We start from the raw sequence: 19,155 nt of genomic DNA, 5'->3' as shown, positions 1-19,155 counted from the left end.
AGTGTACACACCCTTTCTAAAATGCCAGGTTTTTGTTGTTGTGTCTTTCGGCTTTTCCCGGTTAGGGGTTGCCACAGCTGAACTCCGGTCCGCTAATGATTGGCAGTAGATTTTTACGTGCCGAGTTGCCAGCTCTGACAAACAACCTTCAACGAAGGTACGCCCATTCACGCATGTCTCCACACAGAAGACGCTTCAGCTGAGAATCGAACAGGACAACACCTTACTGTGAGGCGACAACGCTACCGCAGCACCACCACCGCAGTAAAATGCCAGGTTTTTGTGATATAAAAAAATTAGACCATAATAAATAATTTCAAAACTTTTCCCACCTTTAATGTGATCTATAACCTGTACAATTCAATTGAAAAACAAACATCTGTTAGGGGAAAAAAAAATAAAAAACGTACAATAAGCTGATTGCATAAGTGTACACATCCTTTAAACTAATACTTTGTTGAAACACCTTTATTTTATTTATTTTTATTTAATATTTGTTTACCGGGGTAATCCAACTGGATAGATGTCCATTTTCAGTGGAGGCCCGGGGAGAAAAGCTCCAAATTGACAAACTTACATAGATAACATTAGAAAGTATAAAACAAGTGATTATGTACAATGGTTAGTGGTGTTCCCTAACTGGGACTCACAGTTCACTTGGTCAGACACATTTAAAATGCTAGAGACATCAGATTGGTTGCATAGCTTGGCGAAGTGGTTACATGTGGCGATATATAGAGATTTTGTTTTCAGTCTATAACTTAATCAGGGTTGGTACATGGGCAAAGCCAGTTCCCTTTGAGGTACCATTTGAGGTTTTTATTTTTGAAGAGACTTATAGATCATTGTAGGGTTATATAACTTGTTAACGAATTCCAGATTTTGCCATCAAAGTTGGCAAACTGGGATTCACCAGCAGCATTATTAGCTTTGTGGGTTTGGACCAGTATTTGGCTGATCGTAGGGATCTTAAGTTGCTATATGGCTTAATGATATTTACAAGCGAGGGGGGTATCTTCAGGGTGGTACAAAATTTTGTGTGCCATTAAGAGTTGATTAAATTGAATTAAGCTGGGCAGTTCTAGCCACTCTAGTTGTTTCAGGTTCTGGCAGTGGTGGATTCTATAAGTGGAGCCAGTAGCGAATCTGGCAATATGGTTGTAGCTATGGGAGAGCTTACCTAGTTCGGATTTGTTGAGGTTTGAGAGTACTGGCGAGGCATATGAAAGAGTAGAGAGTAGGTGTGACCGGGCGATTGCAGTCCTAGCCAGTGGGGTTAAAAATGTTTTGTTTCTATACAGTGATCCAAGCTTCTTATTGATGGTCTGTATGGTTTTGTTGACCTGTAGGTCAAATTTGATTGTTGTCTATGATAACCCCTAGGAGCTTAGTGTGTTGATCTGGAGAGATAGTGGTACCATTGTTAGACGTGACAGAGAATGAAAGTGTGGCTGATCTACTAGTGGGGGTGAAGAGTAAAAGTTTAGTTTTATTGGGGTTCAGCAATAGGCATTGGTTGGCGAGCCATTTCTCAATAGTGTTGAATGTATTTTGGGTTAGGATTTGCAGTTTGGATGGGGAGGTGGCTGAGCAGATCAGAGTGGAATAGTCTGCATATTGAATACAGGTGGCTTTAGGGATAGCAGCGTGAAGGTTGTTGATAAAAATAGAGAAGAGTAGTGGACCTAAGTATGGAGCCTTGAGGGACACCAAGTGTGAGAGGTAGCTGGCTGGAGAGTTTGCCTTGCCATAATACAGCCTGTTATCTACCAGACAGACGGGTAAGACTGGAACCACTGGATTGCATGCTTATTGAGGGAAATAGACTTGAGAGAGAGAATAAGTTCATGGTTGACCATGTCGAAGGCTTTTGATAGGTCAAGTAAAAGAGCGGAGGATAGCCTATTGTTATTCCTGTTTTGGTTTATGGCGTTTGTAAAGGAGAGGAGGGCTGAGGTGGTGCTGTGGTTTGGCCTGAAGCCATGCTGGGAGTTTGATAGTAAGTTATTCTGTGTAAGGTACTGCATTAGTTGCTTGTGTACACATTTCTCCATTATTTTGGCTAGTGAGGAAAGAATGGCGATGGGTATGTAGTTGGATATGTCCATAGAACTTCCACCTTTGTGGAGTGGGATGATGTGGGATATTTTCCAGAGGGAGGGAATACTGCTTTCGGATAAGGTTCTGTTTATTAGAATAGATATGGGATATGCAGTGGCATCTGCTGCTATTTGTAGGTATTCTGCAGGGAGGAGGTCAGCAGTGAGAGTGGTAGATTTTAGTTTTTTTATAAGTGTTTTGATAAAACTACTGGATATTGGTTGGAAGCTAATTTGGGGGTGATTAGTGAATAGTTTAGGGGTGTGGTTTAGGTTTGTGGGGGTTAGTTGATTTGCTAGGAATTGTATTGTTTCAGTGAAAAAGTTATAAGCGCAAGCTATTGGTGTGTTTTAGCTGGGGTTGGGGTGGTAGAATGACCTGGATGTAGAAGTTGATTTAGGGCCTGCCCAGAACTTTTGAGGGTGGTTTTGGTGTTTTTGTAGGTGGTTTTGGTAAAAGCTTTTTTTATCTAGTAAAATAGATTTTTTTTTTGTATCATTCCTGAGTTGACGATGTTTTAAATGGTCAAGTGAGGCTTTAGTTGATCTCCAGCTGGCCCAGGCCCTGTTTCTGGTTTTGATTTTAGATTTGGTATCTTTTGTGAGCCATGGTGCTGTGTTTGATATACATTTTATTTTACGTGCTGGAGCATGAGCATCAAGGATGCTTAGGAATTTAGTTTTAAAGTGAGCTATAGCCTCTTCTAGTGGTAGATTTTTTAGTTCTGACCAGTCAACTGCTTTTAGTTCGTTTAGGAAAATAGTGGCAAAGTTTTTTCTGTTTCTAATTGTTGGGGGTTTCCTGCCTTATGTTTTATAATATAGGTTAGTAGATGGTCACTAAGGTCATCAGGGAGACTGCCAGCTGTGTACAGTTGGGGTTGGTTATTAACTAGGATCCAGTTGGTTGGTTTGTTTATCCTGGTGGGAGAGGTTATGATCTGTTTAAACCCAGATAAGTTTATAGGAGTGAGGGGGGGGTTCGGAAGAGCAGGGGTGCCAGTCGGTATTGAAGTCACCAAGAACTATAGTTTCTTGGGGATAGGTAGTGGATAACCAGTGAAGGATATCCTCCAGAGTATTTAAGTTGTTGCCTGGCAGAATATATGCACAGACGATGTTCAAGCATTTGTTATAGTTAATCTGTAGTTTGGTTACTGCAGTGGTGGTGCTGTGGTAGCATTGTCGCCTCACAGTAAGACGTCCTGTTCGATTCTCAGCTAAAGCGTCATCTGTGTGGAGACATGCGTGACTGGGCGTACCTTCATTGAAGGCTGTGCATCAGAGCTGGCAACTCGGCACGTAAAAATCTACTGCCAGTCATTAGCGGACCGGAGTTCCACTGTGGCGACCCCTAACAACAACAACGACCTGTAGTTTGGTTATGAGGAGTTCTGCATTATTGAATTGGGGTGGTTGAATTGTTTCTCTATTAAGAGTATTTTTGTATAGGACTGCTATCCCACCTCCTTTCCTTGTAGTGCAGTCTAAGCGGTGAATATTATATCCTTTTGATTTAATTACAGCATTCAGTCTTCTTGGGTAGGAGTCCATCAGCATGGCCCATCATGACTTTGCAGTATTTGCCCACTCTTCACTGCAAAAGCACTCCAAATCTGACCGATTGCGAGGGCATCTCTTGTGCACAGCCCTCTTCAGGTCACCCCACAGATTTTCTATTGGATTTAGGTCTGGAATCTGGCTGGGGTCATTCCTAAACTTTAATTTTCTTCTGGTGAAGCCATTCTTTTGTTGATTTGGATGTATGCTTGGGGTCATTGCCATGTTGAAAAGTGAAATTCCTCTTCATCTTCAGCTTTCTAGCAGATGCCTGAAGGTTTTGGGCCAAAAGTGACTGGTATTTGGCACTGTTCACAATTCCCACCACCTTGACTAAAGCCCCAGTTCCAGCTAAAGAAAAGCAGCCCCAAAAGCATGATACTGCCACTACCATGCTTCACCATTAGGGATGGTGTTCTTTTGGTAATGCGAAGTGTTTTTGCACCAAACGTACCTTTTAGAATTGTGGCCAGAAAGTTCAGCCTTGGTCTCATCAGACCATAACACATTTTCCCACATGCTTTTGGGAGACTTGATGTTTTATTTTGCAAATTTTAGCGAGGCCTGGATGTTTTTCTGTATTAAAAAAAAGGCTACCATCTTGCAACCCTGCCCCATAGTCCAGACATATGGAGAATACGGGAGATTGTTGTCACATGTGATACACAACCAGTACTTGCTAGACATTCCTGCAGCTCCTTCAGGTTTGCTGTAGGTCTCTTGGCAGCCTCCCTGACCAGTTTTTTTCTTGTCTTTTCATCAATTTTGGAGGGACGTCCAGTTCTTTGCAACGTCACTGTTGTCCCATATTTTCTCCACTTTTTGATGACTGTCTTCACTGCGTTCCATGGTATATCCAATGCTGTGGAAATTTTTTTGTACCCTTCTCCTGACTGATACCTTTCAACAATGAGATCCCTTTGATGCTTTGTAAGCGCTCTGCGAACCATGGCTTTTGCTGTAGCCAAAAGTTCCTTCATGAGTAAATGTCAGGAAAATCCTACTAGCAAAGCTGAACTTTATTTGGGGTTAATCGTAGTCTCTCTAATTGATGGCAGGTGTGTACCCAAGAAGACTGAATGCTATAATTAAATCAAAAGGTGCTTCAACAAAGTATTAGTTTAAGGGTATGCACACACAACAAAGTATTAGATTAAGGGTGCGCACATTTATGCAACCAGCATATTGTACGTTTTTTTTTATTTTTTATATTTTTTCCCCTAACAGATTTGTTTGTTTTTCAATTGAATTGTACAGATTATAGGTCACATTAAAGGTGTGAAAAGTTTTGAAATGATTTATTGTGGTTTCATTTTTTATACCACAAAAACCTTTTATATCCACTGTATTTTGGATAGATGTGAGGGTATTGCAATAGGCAGATAACTGGTTAACTCCTTCGAGTTACCCCCTTTGTGGAGGGGAATAATGTGTGAGATTTTCCAGCTCTTAGGTACTAGGTTTTCAGGTACTGAATGGTTGATAAGAATGGATACAGGGTGTGCAATGGTGTTGGCAGCTATTTATAGAAATTCTTCTGGCAGTTTATCAGTGGTTAGGGTGGTGGGTTTTAGTTTCTTAAGGAGTTTTTTAATTAAATGAGTAGAAACATGTTGGATGGAAAAGCCATTGTTGTTGTTGTTAGATGATTGGTTGGAAGAAGGGGAGCTTTGAGAGTTGGCAAGTGCCAAAATGGATTCTGTGAAGAATTTGTTAAAATGGGTGGCAACAATGAATGAGGCATCTGTTATGGTTTGGGGGGGGGGGGTACTTGATTTATCAGGGAATAGAATGTTAATGGTTGACCAGTATTTCTTACAGTTGTTGTGATATCTGGTTTGCATTGTGTGGTAGTAGGTAGTTTTGTATGTTGACAGATTTCTTTGCCTTGTTTCGGAATTCAAGAAATGCCTGTATGTCAGTAAGGGATCCAGTTTTGTGCCAGTGGGTCCAGACTGTATCTCTAGATTTTAGGAGAGATCTTGTGGCTTTGCTCATCCAGGGTGCATAATTGAATTTGATTCTTGGAGTTCTGGGAGGAGCATGGGAGTTTAAGATATTGAGGAAGGTAGAGAAACTATTGAGGAAGGTAGAGAAAGTATTGGACTGCTTCATCAAGGTTGAAGTTTTTGAGAGGAGTCCAGTTAACAGGCTTTGAAGTGTATTAATAAAGTTAGATGGAATGAAGTTCTTTTTGTTTCTGATTGTTTGGTAATTGGTGGGTTTTCCCCGATATGTGCTATGTCTTATTACATAGGTAGGTAAACGGTCACTCGGACTGTCAGAGAGACATCCTGATTGGCAAATAGATGTTTGTCAAGAACAAGTCAAGGATTGAATGTCTTTTGGTTGATTTGCCAATTCCAGTGGGAGCCTGGATGAGCTGAGTGAATCCATAGAGGTTGGTGAAGTTGGTAGGAGAGTTGGAGTTACAGGTTAACCAGTCAATGTTAAAATCTCCTAGGATAAAGGTTTCATATTTAAGGAACTCTGAGGTCTGTTCATGTAGGGTCTCCAGTGTGGGTATGTTGCCTGGTGGTTTATAGCAACCAATTATACTGATAGATTTTCTATGGTTAATTTTTAGTTTTCTGTGGTTAATTTTTAGTTTTGCAAGTAGGATTTCTGCATTACTTAAGGTAGGTGAGCGTGTATCCCAATTTTCTACATTTAGTAGACATTTACATAGTAAGGCTACACCACCTCTTTTTTAAATGTTTGATCATTACGTAGTATGTTATAGCCTGGTGCTAAAATTTCGTTATTGGGAGTGTGAGGTTTAAGCCATGTTTCTGTCAGTTGTACTAAGTCTGAAGAATATAGGGAAAGATTAGCATGTAGGTCATAGACTTTTTTGGCAGTACTTCTGACGTTCATATTTAGTATCGGCAGATCATTAGTTTTACTAGGAAGTTGGAATCTGTTGAGAGATTAACTTGTTGGATATTGTTAATAGAGGGGCCGGGATTAGGATGCATGGGATGCATGTCTCCACTGAGAGATAGTCTGGCTGCAGTGTTTACTTTCATTCTTATAAAGTTTAAGAACTTTTTCATATTTGGTGGATAGTTTATTGAAATGATGAAGGGGTGGGACATGTTTGAGGTAATGAGGAATGATGTTTATATGCAGCATAGATGGGTATGGAGCTGGTGAACGGTGTTGATGTGGGGTCAGTGGTTGCATAGTGAGGTAGTACAATGGGTATAATGTTTATGATAAGCAGTCATGCTAGTGTTATAAGGGTAGGCAGAAGTATTACCTGTGTGTAAATTTTTAGGTGAAGCATGATAGGATATATGGTAAGTAGAGTAGTTGTTTGAGGCGTTTGAGTTGTTATGTAGAACTAGCTATGCAAGTATCATTTAGTTAATAGCGTTAGTAATGTCTGAGATTTAATTTAGGTTGATGGTTTCAGCTATTGTGGTTTTATTATATAGGAGTAATGGTTTTACAGAGGTAAATTGCATGAATGGATAGTATGGGAGTGGTAGGTGAATATCTATACAATGGTGGGATGTGGCTCAATGGAGGACTAGGATGGTGGTAATTTGGCGATCAGGTGATTGTGAAGTTATGTGGTTGGCTGAGAGGCTGTTATGGAAGTGATGTGATGTATTGACTCTGGTGTATTGTGATTGGTTGAAGTTGTGGTGGGGAGGGGCCTTTGGAATATAACTGTGTTAATATGCGGTGGGTGGGAATGGGGGTAGGGTAACGGGGCGGGCTGCAACCAGCTTAGTGTGTAAATGTTCTATCAGCAAGCAGATGTAATTTTCTACAAATGGTTGAGTAGGTTACCAAAACCTTTCTCTGTTTGAAAGTATGGGACACATTAGAGAAAGTAAGGAATTAAAGTGTGGACGATTTGAAAAGGATGCATTAAAAAATAGGAAATAAAAGCTCTGTGCTACTCCTCAGATAAAGGAAGGGTAGCAGCACAAGTTTCTAATGCTGTAAAATATGTAGTCAGTGGATAATACTAGTGCAGAGAGGGGAGAGAGATTTTGGTAGGTGGAAGACACAGAGTTGTAAGTATGGTAAGAAATAGGAAGGGAGGGTGGAGCACACAGCAGAGTCTAGTGGGTATGCCTCTTAGTGCAAGGTAAATTAGACCAAAGTACATAGCTTATGTAGAACACTCAAGTACAATAGTTGAAGTATGTATTCAGTGAACCATGTTTGATAGAGTGCCCAAGAAGTGAAACATACTTTAGCCACTTAAGAGCTGTATGCTCTCAAAGATGCATGATGTGACTTGCAGCAACTGTGCCTTGTGTAGCACTGAAAACTGTAGGTGCAGCAGCTGTCTTTGTTAGGATAGTGTCAGGTGTCCCTTAGAGCGGCTTACTGGAGCACACACTAAAATCTCGGCGGTTGGAGGGAGAATGCTGTTTAATGGACAAAAGGTGTCCATAGGAATTTTTATATCCCAAGCAGACGTCAAGGGATTTTTTTTTCCTCTGGTAGATGGCAAATGCTGGAGGTATGATGGGGAAGGAAGGGGTAATTGGGAACATGTTTTTGGGGAAAGTAACGAGTCAGCAAATTTTAAAAATTCACTACAGAGGACTGTCAGTAATGCGGGGGGTGCAAATGGTTGTAACTGAGGAAAGTATTCTTTTGAGCTGAGAAAGTGTTCATATAGTCTCTTTATTTTGTGTTAATGTATATATCGCACATTATCCCCATACACAAAGATGGAACCTCAACAGAACTGTCTAATTATAGACCTATTGCTATCCTATCTCCTCTATCCAAAATACTAGAAAGGTATATTCATTCACAATTTCTCCAATATCTCTCAACCAGTAGACTGCTAACTAATTCACAACATGGATTTAGGCCTAACCACAGTACCACTACTGCCCTCCGGAGTTTTACCATTAACCAATACTGTAATGAGGGTAAGATGGTTTCATCAGCCTTTCTTGAGCTGTTGAAGGCTTTTTGATACAGTATCTCATCCCAAGCTACTGTCTGCTCTAAATAACCTACATCCCGGCCCATCTGCCATCACCTGGTTCCAAAGCTACTTAACTGGCCGTCGGCAAGCTGTGAAATGGTTGCAAGACCTCTCCCCTTTACTTCCAATTTCATTCGGGATCCCACAAGGTTGCATACTTGGTCCCCTTCTTTTCACTATATTCACTAATGATCGTAGTTCAGACACCTCCCCCTTAGCTTCTTTAATCCAATATGCAGATGACTCTGCACTTATCTGTGCTGCCGTTACCATTCAACTGCACGACATTACACAAAAGTCCTTCACTGCAGTTGAAGGATGGCTCTGTAACTCACAGCGTATACTACACTCCAGCAAAACTAAACTCATCTTCCAACCCATCAGAGCCTGAGACCTTTCTCCAACATTCCTCATTATTGCCACTGATACCACAACCATTATATCTGAACCCCAAACAAAACTACTAAGAGTAGTAATTGACAACGGTATGAGATTTGGCCTACATATCTCACAAACAATTAAGACAGTTCATAAGCAGTTGGGATCTCTGTATAGAAATGAACAGTTTCTAGCTAATATTACTAGGATAGCTATCGCAAGAGCCCACCTCCTATCCACACTCCTTTACGCCTCCCCTACTTATCAGCCTTGGGAAAACAGACCTTGAAAAACTTGAAACGTGTTATAACAATATAGCAAAGTTTGCTGCAAACACAACACACAGGTCACACCATTGTCTTCCTCTAAAGGAACTCCTTTAGTTAGAACTACCCCACATACTATCATATAATTAATTAATAATGGCGCATAAAATACTTTCAGCCTGAAAAAAGCAGCAGCCATTCAGAAACCTACTAGTTCCTTAATCCAATAACCAAACACTTTGATCCTCCTACAAATCTTTACTAAAAGTATCCATCTCTACAAATACTGCAGGAGACTCTCTTTACTCCAGTCATGTAGCAAACACCTGAAACACACTTCCAGACACTTGGATCCATAACAAATATTTAATTTAAAAAAATTACTCAAACATCACTTCTCAGACACATGGCTCTGTTCATGTCACAGTCCAGGATAACTCTACAGTATTTACACCACTACTCCTACTTCCACTAGAAAAACAATTTACCAAACTAGCCATGATATTAATTTCCATAAGTTTTTTTTTTCCATCCAGTCTCCTAGCCATCACTAACTGCTCTCCCATCTACCCCTACATAAAACAAAAATATCTTGAAAATTCACAACTTACAAAGGGTGACTGCTAAAACAAAACAGTAACATTAATTCACGTCCATCTGTCTTAGGACATTGTTTGTAGATATTCCTATCAGTTCATCTACAGTCACTAGTCTTTTTGCTGTGTGCTCATTACCAACAATGCCATCATTTCACTTTATTCTGTTTCATCATTGTATAATCTAGTTATGGTCTATACCATTTAATGTTATGATGTTTTAACAAACAATGTTGTGATGTGTCTGTATGCTGTACTTTAGCTGTAAGAAGCTAGTTACACAAGATATTGTTTACCTTTGTGTGGAGCTTTTCTCCTCGGGCCTCCACTAAAAATGGGCTCCTACCCAATCAGACTTTCCCAGTAAACAAATGTAAAATAAAATGTATATATGTATAGTAGTAATACTATAGGTGCACACACAAGTCTTTGTGTGTGCGTGTATACATGTGGATCCCTTCCTTTTATCTTAAGTGCATTTTATTTAAATTGTAAGTGCATTGTGCATTTTCATTGACCTAAAATTTTGCTCAAAAGGCATTAAAACAACTGGGATTGTGGAATACATGGATTGAGGGAATTTTCCTTTTTAACCAGTATTGTGTCAATGAGTGGATATAGATGTGTGCGTGTGGGGGGGTTCAGTAGGATGGTGGATGGGTGCATATGGGATGGTGGGGGAGTTTGCCCCCTGCAAGAAAGTTATACATTTTTGTTTAGTTTACTTAACTTTGAACTAAATTGTGAGATCTTACATTCCTTGCAGAAAACCAGCATCTAATCTTCCATTCTGGGCAAAGGCAATTTTTTACCCTGTTTTTATAATAATCAAAGCCTAACTTTTTATAGTTCACTTGTATGAAAAATTGCTTTACAACATCCATGTGGATAATCTGAAGTGTTTGAACAGCTGCTTTTCCAAGCATGTATTTAGTGGCATCATTACACGATCCTGTTTTGAATCCGTATGGTGTATAACCTTTCCTACTAATCACCATATGCATGTAACACATATTTTTATATGCATTGCTTTTCTCCTCATAGTCCATGTGCATTTAATACGTTTGGGAAAAATTTGCCCCCCCCCTCAAAAATTACTCACTTTTCCAATCATACTTTTTTTTTTTTTTTTTTTTTTTTTTTTGAGATTACTAAGCCAGCTCATCTTTAAGAGCGGCATGGCTGTATGAAATGTTTGAGGTATTTACTTGCTAAATTTATTAATTGCAGTTTCAGTAACTGAACATTGTGTGTGCAGTGCATCTTTCTCTTTTATTTACTTGATACCTGATTTGTAGTACCTCAAAATGATACTGTACTGTACTTCTGTCCAGAACAGCTATGTAAAATAAATGTGCAAGTGTCCTTCTGTGCTGTTTTTATATTTTCCTTCTGCTTTGTAGAACTGTTAATCCACTTAGTTCAGTAAATTGTAAGCAAACTTTATTTTGAAATAGTAAAAACCTAATTTGAAATGCTAATTTATTAATTACTTTTATTCTTTTTTTGTAAATAGACAGCTTGTTTAAATTTGGACGTGGATCTAATATGCATAAATGTGACAGAAAAGCAACCATTTTACTTCAAACGGGCAGCAGTGAATGCAGTAAGTTTCTATCTTTTTAATTAGGAGTGAACTTTTTTAATATTTATGTTCTTATCCCCTGACTATGTTCCAGCTTTCCTGGAGAAAATTATGAAATTGATTTACTTGCATGTGATGTACGTATGAGTAGTGTTGAGTCTGATTTTTAGGGGACGAGATTACATACCACTTGCTTGATTTAAGTTTAACGTATGATCCAATGTTGACTATTTTCATGTGATTCAACCACGGAGTGTCTGATCTGACAAGATCTAATCTCTGCACCAAATCTGAAGTTCTTTGGTGCCAGAGCTCTGACCCCAGCCCTACTCATAATTCCCTGAACTCTGCTTCAGATCTCATCTACCACCTGAAGTGTTCAGCCACATCATGGAAGGCTCCTGCATAGAGATTTATATTTCTATGTACTTTTGGTGATACTGTGGCAGGTTTTCCCTTTGTTTTTCCTACTACTCCTTCACTGAGGGAAAATCTCTGTCTGTAGTTAATAATCTTTGTAGTGTATTACACTTGCGTAGTTTAGCTATAAGCGTGTTTTTAATGTAAGAATTTGTTAGTGTTGGGTGCTTTAGGATATTTTAGATTCATATTCAGAGTTAGTGTGCTGTGTTCCTTTATTACTTAGATACTCCATAAGTGTTTGATAGTTACAGTAACTGAGCTGTAGTTTGTGGTTTAGAATGTTATTTTTTCTGTGTGCATGTGCTTTACTGTAATGGCTGACGGTCAAGGCTTTAAATAAATCTACAGCGTGTGAGCACCAGCTGCCATCCCAGGACCCATACTCCTTGTGTGTTTGTTTGGGTACTGCCCATCTTGACAGTCTGTCAGGCCTGCTCCTCCATTTCCCAAGCCTTGCAGACTAGAAGGGAGAAATTAATAGTAAAGGTTCTCTTTCCTAACCCCAAGCAGGGTTTGCCATCCCTTCGAGTTCTGCTGCTGCTTCATCGCCCTTTACCAAGGATTAAGAGGTCCAAGGACAAGACATAACTAAGGAAAAGTCGGACCACGAGAAGTCCCGTAAGCAGTCTCCGGACCTGACACCAGATTTGGGATCAGATCCAAAGGTGCCAAGACATTCAGAGCCAGTAGTTTCTCAGATCTGTCAGTCTCCTACTCTGTGTGGATGCTTCCCGAATCCAGTGAGCCCCAGACTGTACTCTCCAATCCTTCAGGGGAGAAGGTTATCTAGACCACAGTCAGTGGCATCATCGTCATTGTCCTGGTCATCATCGGCATTGTCCTGGTCATCAAAGTCTGACTGAACAGGATGTCAGTAGAATGATGAGAAAGTTCCTCAGAACCCATATTCAGCTCTGGGTTTTTTTTTGGTACTGTCTTCTGGCAGTGTACAGAGTGCAGGACCATTTACACCCCCCAACTTGCATCTTATCCAGAATCGTCCTACCCCTCTGGACCAGTTGACTCTGATCTGATCAGTCCCGGAGCACCATTGCTGGAGCAGCCAGTTCATTGACTTCAGCTTCAACAGGTTCCCTCCCTCTTTCAGCCCTGACATGTTTGGATCCAGAAGAATTTGGAGCCAGAGCTTCAGCCCTGCTCCAAGGGATGGGTTAACTCTGAAACTGTCAGAGCTGTCTTTTCCCCTCTGTACTTTGGTGCTCAGCACCGAGATGGGCCCCTCTGTTTTATGGTAGGGGTTTTTTTTTTTTTTTTAGTGCTGGCAGATTTGGTGATTTCTTTGGCCCATTGGTCTTTCCAGTGGATCTTTCTTCCTTTAACAAGAAACATCTTTATTAAACCATCACTTATGACATAGGCAATCTGGTTCAAAGGTAGATACTAGGCTATTGGCCCTAGGGCCTATCTAAGCCTAGCCAAAAAGGTACCCTGGCTTTCCCCACCCAAGAAAATTATTTTCCTGTGCCCCTGTCGAGCAGAGCCACAGAAGTGACCCCCAGGGTGACTTTCCTATTTCCCATCCAATCATCAAGATTTTTCTTGAAGAGTGCTAATGAGAAGCTTTGTTTGATATAGATATGTAGTTTGTTCCAGAGTATGGGAAGTCCTCTGGGACAGGAATCTGTCCCTCCAGCATGTTCTGTTTATTGTGGTGACAAGGTTTAGGTCCCTAGAGCGTGTAGCTCAGAGGGATTGGGATTTCTCTAAGTGGAGCATGTCCAACACCTTTGGTTTGACATAGCTTTGTAAGTTAGGCAGAGATCACCTCTGAGTAGGCGATATGCAACAGAATAAAGCTGGAGTTTTTTGAGACAGTTTTGCTTTAAGCCGGTAATCCTCTTTGTGAGGTATTTCTGCGGCCTTTCCAGTTGTTGCAGATGTCTTGTGAGGTACATACCAAACAAACCACACCGACACAATCTTATTTGCAAACATTTTACATCACAAACCATACTAACACACTCCCAGTTGCAAACATTATACATCACTTGTAATCTACCCAGTCATTTTCAGTCAAACATTACACAGCTCATTTAAGTCCTACCTTCTTTTAAACCTTATTCCTCCCATGTATGTATTGCTCCCACAATTCCCATTTTTTCCTATGTACTTTGCTCCTACCCTTGTTCCACTTGTTTTATCTCTGTTACTATATTCACGATTTCTAGGATAATTGGTTTAGATTTTGATTTCCATTTTCTAGTAATTGCTTTTTTGGCAGCCACCATAATTAGATTCAGCAAGGCCTTACTATATCTAGGCAATTCTAATTCTGTGTCATGGCTCAGAAAAATCTTCACACCAGTCTGCCCACCCATTATCTCCGACAGTACACCCCACAGGGAATCCTTAAAGTCCGTCAACTCACCACACTCCCAGAAAATATGTTCCCAATTACATCTTTCTTCTCCATCACACTTCCAATATTTGCTGTCTACCCGAGGAAAAATTCTCTGGAGTTTACTTGGGGTATCAAAATATCTATCTAAACATTTCCAAGCAAAAATCCTAAGTCATCTGGATTGTTTTGCATATTTGGGAGACATAGATATATCCTCCCATTGTTTTTGTGAATTACGTATCTAATCTCTACCTATCAGACCCAGATGTCTGTCCAGACATTTGCTTGGGTTCTTTGGCAGGTACTGCATCAGACACCATCAAGGAATCCACCTTAGGCACGTCCTCGGCGGCCATGCAGAAATCTGTTTTGGATGGTCAGGGGGAACCATGGCTCGTTATTTCGGAAGGTCCTATGGGTGACCCTCATACTAGTCGGGGAGGATATTCCAACTAATATTGCATGCAGGTCTACATTGGGTTCCTGTACTTTCCATCAGGCTGATGTCAGGTTAAAAAAGAAGCAGAAAACCAAGCACACTTCTGCACCTAAGACTCTACAATCACATTGGGGAAATTTTCTGAGTCTTGCTTAATGCACTCATGACTCTTAAGCCTCCATCAGCTGATCCTGTTTCTCCTTTAACCTCTTCCTCACTCAAGAGAGTTGGGGTGCTGGAATCATGTAACAAAGAGGGTTCTTCTGAGGATAAATCTTTAGCCTATTCCTCTCAAATTCCAACCCCCCCCCCCCATGAATATGCTTCCCCTGAGGAACAGTCAAATGGTGCAGGTTCACCTGTGGAAGACATTGCATTTGGGGAAACCTTAGCTAAAATTAGGGAATTCTTTAACTGGGATTGCTGTCAGGTTTCTGATGTGCAGAAAAAGATGTGATGTCTTACAAAGAGATTCGCCTTCCCCTTTTGCTGTACTTCCAGTCTTACCAGGTTTTTTGGGTGCTTTTTCGTCAGCATCTAGGGCCCCAGACTCTCGGGCCCCTGCCCCTAAAAGGCCTGATGGGTTTTATAAAGTGCCAGAAGACTATACATTTCTTCACAGATGTTCTTCAGCAGATCCTGTGGTGGTTTCCTTTGCTTCTAACAAAAGTTCTAGACTAGTGCCATTCACCAAGCTTCTCCCTTCTGATAAGGAGAGCATGACTTTAGAAAGAATAGGGAAAAAGGTTTATACCTTAGCTTTGCATGCTATAAATTGCCAGACCCATATGACCACATGATCAGGTATGCTTTGGTTTTTCTTTCTTAAGCCTCTCAAGCAGTTTCCCCCCTCCCAGACTCTGATGTTAAAACTCAGCTGATGTCTCTTTTAGGAGCTTCTTCTTGGGTAGTTTGCCACTCCATTAAATGCAGCTATGGTGCAGCAGAAGCATCTTCCAGGCCAGCTACATCTAGTGTTGTGCCTAGGAGGTATTAATGGTATACTAGATATCAAAGCAAAAATAATGGATGTTGCTTTAGGTAACCATGCTTTGTTTGTGGTTGCAGCTGCAGATTTGTTTGTCTTTGCAGGAGAAAAGCAAGGAAATACAGGACTTAAAACACAGTGTTAGACCCTCCTGTAAGTGCTTGTGCCATGGTGGAGTCCATGGTAGCTCCCAGTTTGCAGTCATCTGAGAACTTTGTCTGACAAAGTTCCTTGACATTAGCCTTTACCTCTGAGAAGTAGATGCCAAATACGAGCAGCCCCACCATGGAGCTCTGAGTCTGCTGGTGGCTGGTCCCTTGGTGGAGGTGGTATCACCAAGAGTGACTTCCTGAGTCCGGTCTGTGAACCAGCTGGCAAAATCTAGTGAAATATGTTGAGGTTTATGCCCAGTTTGGTGAGTTTGTCAACAATACCCAAGTGGGGTATTGTATCAAAAGCCCTAGCCAAGTCTAGGTAGGCATTTTGCACCATTTTCCATTCATCCATTGCCTTGGTGACCTTCTCAAATAGGTCCACCAGGTTTAGTAAGGATGTCCTTCCCTTGACAAAGCCAAACTGGGTTGGGTCCAATGTTTGAAGGTTGCCTGTCTTTGTTGATCATTTCTATGATAATTTGTTCCATGGCTTTGCATATTAGATAGTCAGACAAATAGATGTGTAGTTTCCAGGGCTTGTTGATGGTCCACCCCTGTGAAGTGGGATAAACATTGCAGCCCTCCACTGTCATGGTACAAAGCCTATTTTGATGCCATAGTTGAAAAGTGACTGAAGTGGTCCCAATAGGTCTTGTTTCAAGCTTTTTAGAAGGCATTGAGAGATACTGTAGGGGGCCATTGAGGCTGTGTTTTTGGCTTAAGCAAGTGCCATCGGGACCTGTTCCCTGTTAATAGTTTGGGATTATGCTACTAGATAATTCATGGGGGAGGCAGAGGGGGGGAGTGGGGGGTGAAGTCTAAGCTACATTTGTCAGCCAGCAAATTCACTATGTTGCTGAGCTCAGTGAAGGTGGCACTACTGATCACTAGTTTGGCACACTGATGTGTGCTGCCTTTGAGGTTTTGGACATAGCTGTAGAAGACCTTGTGGTTGTCTTTAGAGTATGAAACTATCTTGACTTCTTAATTTGCTTTGTTGGACTTAATTAGTCCTCCAAGTTTCCTATTTAATTTAGTTAAGAGAGCTCCTATAATTATGGGAGTTCTTTCTGATTTTAATCATAAGTTTTTTTGTTTTTTTTTTTCCTTTTGTTATATACCCTGTTAAGGTTAGCCTTTCACAAGTGTGGTTTGTATAGTTTGTTTTGGGCTTACTTCTGTTAGGTACACAAGCATGTGGGGGTCTCTGTGAGCAAGTTTACATAGGTTGCTGTGAACTCAGGGTTGGGAGGGGCATTATATTTTGATAAACTATTCCTTAACAAGATGTAGTTTGCATTGGAATAGTTCCTAGCTGTTACAGGGTTTGCTGGGGTTACTGAATTGATTTTTATTTTGAAGGAGACAGCTTTGTTGTCCGACCTCACCAGTAGGACATGACATCTGTGGGGTGCAGTACTCTCCCATATTGGCGAGTACCAGGTCCAGTACGTTTGAACCTTTGGTGGGTGTGCACACTATCTGGTCAAAGGTGTTTGCGTTCATAAACATCTTCCTGGGGTGCAGGTTGTAGACTGGTACCTTGCTGGCATCTCTGCCTCCTCCAGAAGTTCAGTCTCTCATTTCCTACTTCAGAGTCTTCTCCCTCTTCCTTCTCTTACAGCCAGGGAATTTCTCAGGCTCCTGGGTTTCATGGCATCCACCATTCCCATGCTGCCTCCATCCAGACTTCGCATGAGGAAGTTTCAGTGGTACCTGGAATCAGTTTGGATGCAGCATGCACATCCACTGGAGTTTATGGTTCCTCTTCTCTCTTGTCTCCTTTGGTGGATTCAGCAGATTTCCCTGAACCCAGGCCTTCCTTTGCAGCCTCTTGTTACCACTCAAGAGTTATTCTCAGATGCCTCCAGCCTAGGATGTTTTTTTTTTTTTGTCTATGACCTCTAAAATTGTTTACAGACAGCACCACAGTTCTCTGGTATGTAAACAAGTGTGTGTGTGTGGGGGGGGGGGGGGGGGGTGAAGTCATACTTCTGTGCGAGTTAGCTCTCATGGCTTGGGAACTGGCAGTTCAATACCAGGTGACTCTTCAGGCAGTTTATATCTCTTCCAGTCAGAATTTTGTGGCAGACGATCTGGGCAGATCCATGACTCAGTCCCTTGAATGGATGCTTCACACGGATGTGTTTCTGGACATGCTTAGGGTACTGCAGGAGGCCAGAAAACCCAGTACTAGAAAATTGTACTTGTCTAAATGGAAGAGCTTTCTATCTGGTGTCGTTCACACAACCTGGATCTACTGTCTGTGTATGTTCCATTGGTTCTTTCATACTTGTGTCAGTTGTTCAATGATAGTTTGGCTTACTCCTTGCTGAAGGTTAATTTGTCAGCCATTTCTGCCTTTGTCTCCCCCTTTGGCTTCTAGGTTAGAGGTTAAACTCTTTCTCAAAGGCATCCCTCACACTAGACCTCCTCCTTGAGATTTGAACTTAGTTTTGGAGAAGTTGACTGTGGCTCCATTTGAGCCTGCAGCTACAGCTTCCTTGCAACACTGTACTTGGAAAACTGTTCTGCTTTGACTTTTGCCAGAAAGGTTTCTGAGCGTCAAGCCTTAATGGCTTCCCCACCTTTTCCGATTTTCCATATGGACAGGATCTGTTTGCGTACTAGCCCTTCCTTTATGCCCAGGGTTGTGAGTGAATTGTCTCTTAACCAATCTGTTCATTTGCGCACTTTTTTCCTTCTCCACAGTCTTCTCTTGAGAGGATTTTATGCACCTTGGATGTGCATAGACCACTCCAATTTCCTTCGGATTTCCAGACTGCCGTAATTTTATCCGAATAGCTTTTTGATTCTTTTCATCCCAGGGCTCTGGCATTGCCCGTTTCCAAGTAGACTGTTTCCTCTTGGATTTCAAAGGCTGTTTCTTTTCGTTACGTTTGTTTTCCATGGGAAGAGACTCCCTATTCATTTTGAGGCTCATTCTACTAGGGCTGTGGCTTCTTCAGATCCTTTCTTTAAGGGTTTGGCTACAAATTCCATTTTAGAAGCAGCTACTTGGATTTATGTACATACCTTCACCAAGCATTACAAATTGAATGGCGTCTCCATATCTGGAACTGGTTTTGCTAGAGCCATTCTTCATGGTTTTCTAAAGGGCTGTTCTGGTCCTTCCTCCTCCCAGTCTTCTTCTTAAGCTTTGGTACTCTCCCTTATGCAAATAATCCTGCAACATTAGAATAGAAGGACATAGAATTAATTATGTAAAATCTTAACATAACCATAGATGTGCTTCTTTGCTATGTAGCCGTATTTTGCCCCTCCCTCCTTCCCCTTGGTGCTTGCTTTTGTTCTGGATGTCTGATGACCTTCTTGTT

The 19,155-nt window shown here is 41.1% G+C and overlaps 1 protein-coding gene across 1 annotated transcript in view; it reads left to right on the top strand.

Moving 5' to 3' along the window:
- The window catches only part of RPP30 (ribonuclease P/MRP subunit p30), a 347,672-nt gene that overhangs the window by 63,794 nt on the left and 264,723 nt on the right, over positions 1–19,155 (top strand). The window contains exon 6 of the mRNA XM_044056927.1: positions 11,382–11,471. Coding sequence (XP_043912862.1) covers positions 11,382–11,471 — 90 coding nt within the window. The remainder of the gene's footprint in view (positions 1–11,381; positions 11,472–19,155) is intronic.

This window comes from Protopterus annectens, chromosome 14.part0 (genome assembly GCF_019279795.1).
Source record: "Protopterus annectens isolate FY-2018-M chromosome 14.part0, PAN1.0, whole genome shotgun sequence".
Taxonomy (NCBI): domain Eukaryota; kingdom Metazoa; phylum Chordata; order Ceratodontiformes; family Protopteridae; genus Protopterus; species Protopterus annectens.
The sequence above is the reverse complement of the archived record's forward strand: the minus strand, read 5'-3'. Positions and strand labels throughout refer to the sequence as shown.